At 47.9% G+C, this 7,511-nt stretch overlaps 1 protein-coding gene across 1 annotated transcript; it reads left to right on the plus strand.

Moving 5' to 3' along the window:
- Nucleotides 1-1,901: 1,901 nt before the first annotated feature.
- On the plus strand, nt 1,902-5,779 carry LOC105556040. Its single transcript, XM_012003095.1, has 4 exons — nt 1,902-2,041; nt 2,261-4,346; nt 4,401-5,414; nt 5,531-5,779. The coding sequence occupies exons 1-4, from the start codon at nt 1,902-1,904 to the stop codon at nt 5,777-5,779; spliced, it is 3,489 nt and encodes a 1,162-aa protein (XP_011858485.1).
- The last annotated feature ends 1,732 nt before the right edge of the window (nt 5,780-7,511 follow it).

Here is a 7,511-nt window from a genome sequence, read left to right on the forward strand (position 1 = left end):
CCAGGGATCAAATCTGGGACCACCCTCAATTAATTAATTGATTGGTTGATCCTTCGCGGTTCTATCTCACTTGCAATTAATATTGTTTATTCACGTCACCTGAAAAAGATGTTTACCGGTTATTGCAAAGAATATTATCATATGCCTCAGTGGTCGAGTTAACTAACAATAAGACATCCGTCACGAATTGAATTATTTTTTTTTAAGTACTTTTCTAGTTATAAGGTTTGAAAGTTCTAGTATTTTGACACAAAATACAAAATATCTTGTAAAACATTCAGTTTTTGGTAATTTTATCTTAATCTTTTATATTCAAGAATACAACAAGAATTAAACATGCATACCTTTTCCTCTTTGTCTTCTTTCTCTCTTGTCTTTATCTTCATAAATAACTTTCTTCCTTTTTCTCCTTCTCTCTTTCCTTCTTTTTATCAGAAATATCTAAAAATAAATGTTTGCTTTTATATTTTATATATTTATATTTGTTCGAGATTAATTTGAATCTCGTTTATTTCATCCCCGGCGTGATGGCAGCATCAGCCGGGTCAGATCGTGCAGCGCCGCATGAGCGCTGCCCGCGCATGCCCGATCGCGACGCGAGGCGACCGCGCGACTTCACGTACGTTACCGGCGCTTTTTTTCTCATAGCGACCGTACGTAGTACACGCGTCTTGAAGTGCAGATAGTTCTCAAGTGCTCTTTTGTGGACTTTCTCATTTTCTCATCCGAGAACTGACTCAGTGTGAATACGAAGTGAACTCTTATCAGTGCGAATCATCCAGGACCACGGATACAGCATCACCGGCAGCTCAAGCTCACCACGCATCGCACGCCGGCGCCGCGTGGACACGGCTCACGGGCATCCACATTCATGAGGCCGGCTATCGATTAATATAATCGAATCGTGCAAGTGAATTAAGACTTTTCATCCACCGTTATCTCACAGACTACCAAACTGTAAGCCTTTTACATTTATTAAACAGACCACGGTATTTTACTCAAACGCCCAGAGTGTTCGATCACGTGATTTTCTACCCTCTAACGCGTGCATCCGTTCCCCGAGTCTCTCGTCGCAAAAGTCCTCTCAGCCCTGCTTCCAACCGCAGCGGTCCAGCGAGCTCTCCCAAAAGAGATTCGCATTTTTTGGTCCTTCGAGCCGGATTGCGGCGAGGCTCTCGGACGGATTGGCTCAACCACGCAGTGATCACGTGATCTCACGGCTCTTTCGCGTGATCAGTGGCGCGCACATACACGGTTTCCGCATTGTTCACGTGATTTCACGATCCTCTCGCGTGACTCTCATCGCTAATTCTCTCTCTCTTTCTCTTCGGCGGCGATACTTCTCAACCTCTCTCGTTCTCTCGCCATACGGGCAAGACGGACCGCTCGAAAACTCCGGTGTTGGAGGTGCCTCCGGGAGACCGCACGTCGGGAAGAACGGCGTCTCCTGCCCGGCTTCCGACGGACCTCGCACTAAAGGTGCAGACCCAGATGGGCCGGGTCGCTACGCTCAGGGAGCTCACAGAATCCCTGCCTAACATCCCACCGGAGACATCACTCGAGGAGGTCTCCAAGTTCCAGCAGCTGGTCGAGGAGACGCACAAGGCATTTATCAAGGAGCACGCCTACTTCGAGATGTCATGGCCTGCGGCACTTACTCAGCATGAGTACGTTGCCGAGAATGCTCACCAGGCCGAGTCACGATGCTATCTACAAGCGCGACGAGTCATCGGCGTGCTTCGCCACGCATTGGCAGCCGCTCAGCCCGCTCAACCACAGACCAGCTATCGACCGGCGAGAACAGACAGCCGCTCTCACGCTTGCCGGACATCTCACTCCCCAAGTTTACCGGGGAGTGTGCCGCATGGCCTGCGTTCAGAGATCTCTTCACCAGTCTGATCATGCAGAACGAGCAGCTCACGAACGTCGAGAGACTTCACTACCTCCGTTCGTCGGTGGAAGGCGCGCCAGCTCAGCTGATCGCAGGATTCATCATGGCAGGAGGCTCGCTCACGCCGTCCTGGGAGTTACTCAAGGACAGGCAAGGAGTGTACTCGGACACGAGGAGTCGTGTCACTCACGTTACGCTCGACACATTCCACCGCAGCTGCCACAATTCAAGCTCATGTCCTCCGGACAGTTACATCAATCTTACCATCGCTCGAGGCGGAACCGGAAGAATGGCCGCATCTCAGGAACTTAGCATTAGCCGATCCTGATTTTCTCATCCCGCGGCCAGTTGACATCCTCATCGGCGCAGATGCTTATGGGCAAATCATCAAGCCCAATTTCATTCGGCATTCTCCACTCATGCCGATAGCGCAATCTCCATTTTCGGATGGCTCGTTCTTGGACCTGTCAATAGGGAAGCAACACGCACATCAACGCACCATGCCTCTACTCAAATCAACGAGGATGCTCTCAACGAGTTATTGACGAAATTTTGGAATCAAGAGGAGGTGCCTACTCACGATGTCACTCAGCTCACTCCTAACGAGCAGAGGTGCGAGAAGCACTTCAATACTACACACTCTCGTGATTCTTCAGAGAAGTACATCGTCAGGATTCTACTCAATTCACCAGACGATCTTTTGGGTGATTCTTACAACGTCGCTCATCAATGTCTGAAGGGATTACGCAGACGATTCTCAAGGGATGTGAATTATCAACGTCTCTATCAACAATTCATGATTGATTACGAGACACTCAACTACATGACGAAGGCATCATCCATCTCCAGTCATCGCTCACATTTTCACCTGACACATCACGGTGTTCTCAAGCCGGACAGTATTACAACGAAACTGCGGGTGGTTCTTAATGGCTCTAGCGCATCCACATCAGGCTACTCTGTCAACGACCTCATGTACACTGGAGCAAAATTACATCTGAACATCTCAGAGGTTCTACCATGGATACGAAGACATCGTCACATGTTCGCTACGGACATCACCAAAATGGACATACAGATTCAGATTCACAAGGATGACTGGGAGTTACAGCGGATACTCTGGATGGACAATCAGCTCAATGAGGTGCCATATCATTCAACAACGGTCACTTACGGGACGAAGGTCGCACCATTCTCAGCCGTACGGACCTTGTTCCAATTAGCAGAAGACGAAGGACATAGTTTCCCACTAGCTGTGCCATCCATCACTCATGACAGGTATGTCGATGACATATTTGATGGTGCAGATACAATACAACAATTGCAGGAGGTCGCACATCAACTAAAGGGCCTCTGCATGGCGGGCGGCTTCCCACTGGCAAAATGGCATGCAACTCATCTCGACATACTCAAGACTGTCACCGACAGCGAAGACCAAGGCTCACAAGTCACCTTCGACGATTGCGCAACCAAGATACTCGGACTCAAATGGCTCCCTCAAGAAGATACTTTTGCATTCTCAATCCGAAGCTCACGCTCAGAAGACAGACTCACAAAACGCCTCGTCTTATCTGAAGTGGCTCAGATACTCGATCCACTTGGTTTTGCATCACCTGTCGTGATCAAGGCCAAAATTCTCTTGCAGGAGCTGTGGCTGCACAAGCTCCAATGGGATGATCCACTGCCATTCCAGCTCTCAGCCCGGTGGCTCATCATCAGAGAAGAACTCACAAGCTTGGCCAAGCTCTCAATACCACGGTGGCTCAACACGTGGAGCGACTCGCAAGTGGAACTTCATGGATTCTCTGATGCTTCTCAATTGGCAATGGCTGCAGTCATATACATATCCGTTCACGACTCAAACGGCGCCACGTTTTCACTTGTGTGCTCCAAGACTAAGGTAGCACCTCTCAAGCGGCTCTCAATCCCGCGACTGGAACTCACAGCTGCTCTACTGCTCTCTCGACTCATGCAATACGTCAAAGCCACTTTGAACATGGACGTTACGGCAACGCATATGTGGACGGACTCTCTCGTAACACTTTCGTGGATCAGATCTCATGCATCACGCTGGAAGGATTTTGTCAGGAACAGGGTGGCTCAAATTCAAGAGCTCACTCCAGCTGCTCACTGGAGATACATACCTGGAACTTCCAACCCGGCTGATTGCGCATCACGAGGCCTCACGACCACTCAACTTCAAAACCACGCACTCTGGTGGACGGGACCACCATGGATACTCAATTCAGACTCATGGCCGTCGCAACCAGCACTCTCTGACGAGATGAGTGCTACAGAAGCTCGCCCAGGCGTTTCGCTATTGACGGTTACGCCAAGGACTGAATATCAATGGGAACTCATCTACAGGTACTCAAACCTCACTAAACTATTGAGGATTACAGCTCTCTGTTTCAGATTCGTCTCACGGTTGAGGAAAGTCCACGACTCATTGCCTGTCAGACACATCTCTCCAGAGACCTTGGAGAAAGCGAGGCTCTTCTGGATTTAGGCAGCTCAAGCAACGCACTTCTCTCACGAGCTCAAGGCGCTACAAGCAGACTCACCGTTGGCAAGGGCACACGCATTCAACAGATTAACTGCGTACATCGACGCTCAAGGAGTCATTCGCGTCGGCGGACGACTCGCTCACGCAGCTCCTTCACTCGATGCGATACATCCTGTACTATTGCCTCGTCACTCTCAGCTATCATCATTGATCTTCGCTCACGCTCATCAACGGACTCTACATGGAGGCACGCAGCTTACGCTGTCGCACATCCGACACCAATACTGGATTCTAGGCGGGAGGGCCCCTGTCAAGTCCCACATTCTGCGGTGTGTCACGTGTGCTCGGCAGAGGGGGATCCGTGCTCATCAATTGATGGGCCAACTACCTCTCTCTCGGGTTACGCAGGCACGACCGTTCACTCACACAGGTGTGGACTACGCGGGGCCGCTCACCGTCAAAACATGGAAGGGAAGAGGTGCCAAAACAACTAAAGGCTGGATTTGCGTTTTTGTCTGCTTCTCAACCTCAGCAGTACACCTCGAGGCGGTCAGTGACTACTCAACGGAGGGATTCATTGCCGCCTATCGACGCTTCTCATCCAGACGCGGCATTGCTCACACCTTACACTCCGACTGCGGCACCAATTTCATCGGCGCGGATGCGGCTCTCAAAAGGCTGTTTATCCAGAGCACTCAAGAACATCAGCGAGTTTCTCACCTGCTCTCGCAAGATAACATTCGATGGGAATTCAATCCCCCAGCGACACCTCACATGGGAGGAAAATGGGAGGCCGTCGTAAAATCCATCAAGTACCACCTACGGCGGACCATTGGAGAAAGCGTGCTCACCTTTGAGGAGCTCACCACATTGCTCACTCAAATTGAGGCAATTCTCAACTCGCGCCCTCTCGAACCATTAAGTGACGACGCGGACGACATCGCAGCATTCACGCCAGGTCACTTCCTCGTAGGAAGTCCGCTCACCGCCATACCAGAGCCCTCACTCACCGACCTGGCAATCTCAAGACTCTCTCGATGGCAGCTCATCCAGCAGAAGGCACAACATTTCTGGACACACTGGGCAGCGCATTACCTACAACGATAACAAGCCATCTCAAAGTGGCATCACAGGAACAACGAGATCAAGATCGGATCATTGGTGCTCATCATCGACGAGCGGCTACCGCCATGCAAATGGCCGTTAGCCCGGATCACGGCTCTACATCCTGGGAAGGATGGTCTAGTGCGGGTGGTGACTCTGAAGACAGCCACTACCACTCTCATCCGACCAGTGGTCAAGCTCGCCGTCCTGCCAATCTCATCATAACATCAGGGATCATCAACTACGTTGCTGATGGCGGGCGGAATGTTCGAGATTAATTTGAATCTCGTTTATTTCATCCCCGGCGTGATGGCAGCATCAGCCGGGTCAGATCGTGCAGCGCCGCATGAGCGCTGCCCGCGCATGCCCGATCGCGACGCGAGGCGACCGCGCGACTTCACGTACGTTACCGGCGCTTTTTTCTCATAGCGACCGTACGTAGTACACGCGTCTTGAAGTGCAGATAGTTCTCAAGTGCTCTTTTGTGGACTTTCTCATTTTCTCATCCGAGAACTGACTCAGTGTGAATACGAAGTGAACTCTTATCAGTGCGAATCATCCAGGACCACGGATACAGCATCACCGGCAGCTCAAGCTCACCACGCATCGCACGCCGGCGCCGCGTGGACACGGCTCACGGGCATCCACATTCATGAGGCCGGCTATCGATTAATATAATCGAATCGTGCAAGTGAATTAAGACTTTTCATCCACCGTTATCTCATAGACTACCAAACTGTAAGCCTTTTACATTTATTAAACAGACCACGGTATTTTACTCAAACGCCCAGAGTGTTCGATCACGTGATTTTCTACCCTCTAACGCGTGCATCCGTTCCCCGAGTCTCTCGTCGCAAAAGTCCTCTCAGCCTTGCTTCCAACCGCAGCGGTCCAGCGAGCTCTCCCAAAAGACATTCGCGAACATTTTTTGGTCCTTCGAGCCGGATATTGTATAAGACATGGTTTTTGGCAAAACTATAATATTATTTTACTTTATGACAATTTATTATTTTACTTTATGACAATGTAATAAGTATTAACTTATGAATCTAGAATGTAGATTGTATATGTAATAAAATACATTGTTATTATAATCCAAATACAATCTACATTCTAGATTCATAAGTTTATACTTATTACATTGTCATAAAGTAAAATAATAAATTGTCATAAAGTAAAATAATATTATAGTTTTGTCAAAAACCATGTCTTATACAATATCCGGCTCGAAGGACCAAAAAATGTTCGCGAATCTCTTTTGGGAGAGCTCGCTGGACCGCTGCGGTTGGAAGCAGGGCTGAGAGGACTTTTGCGACGAGAGACTCGGGGAACGGATGCACGCGTTAGAGGGTAGAAAATCACGTGATCGAACACTCTGGGCGTTTGAGTAAAATACCGTGGTCTGTTTAGAAGAACAAAAGAGATTCGCGAACAATATTTTATATACATAATAATATCCATGCATACAAAATATATTATTTTGAATCTATAAATTAATAATTACAATTTTATAAGAAAAATTTTTAATTTAAATTTACAAAATGATACTAAAAGCTTATGAGAGATTGACCGCTCTCTTTGAATGTACAATAAACATGCATACCTTTTTCTCTTTGCCCCTTTTTTCTCCTACTCATACAAAACTCAATACACATGGTATTAACACACACATACACGCATACACGCAATATATATTATACATACCTTTTTCTTTTTGTCTCTCCTTCTTTCACCTTCTCCCTTTCTTGTCTTCTTTAACTTTTAAACTATTACTAACTTTTAAAATATCACATAAGCTATCAAAATTCGTATGATAACCACAAACTCGATTATTCGAGATCAATTCGAGATTAAAAAAAACCAATCAGCATCGCGGAAAAACGGAGACATAACTTCAATATATTCAAGTATTGATTTTACATGTATCGTATGTTTTTTTTCGTGCGTGACTTTAATGGCTTCTCTCGTCTTCTAATGATTGCGTGCTTTCTTATCCACAGCTGCTCTACA

Source organism: Vollenhovia emeryi, unplaced genomic scaffold, assembly GCF_000949405.1.
Source record: "Vollenhovia emeryi isolate VEMERY1.0 unplaced genomic scaffold, V.emery_V1.0 DF940412.1, whole genome shotgun sequence".
Taxonomy (NCBI): Eukaryota; Metazoa; Arthropoda; class Insecta; order Hymenoptera; family Formicidae; genus Vollenhovia; species Vollenhovia emeryi.

What these genes read in the sequence shown, in the direction of transcription:
- LOC105556040 (XM_012003095.1), top strand. Translation starts at nt 1,902, where the DNA reads ATGCAGAACGAGCAGCTCACGAACGTCGAGAGACTTCACTACCTCCGT. An exon ending in TGGGAGTTACTCAAGGACAG is followed by an intron (nt 2,042 to 2,260) that starts GCAAGGAGTGTA and finishes TCATCGGCGCAG; the next exon opens with ATGCTTATGGGCAAATCATC. An exon ending in AAGTCCACGACTCATTGCCT is followed by an intron (nt 4,347 to 4,400) that starts GTCAGACACATC and finishes TTCTGGATTTAG; the next exon opens with GCAGCTCAAGCAACGCACTT.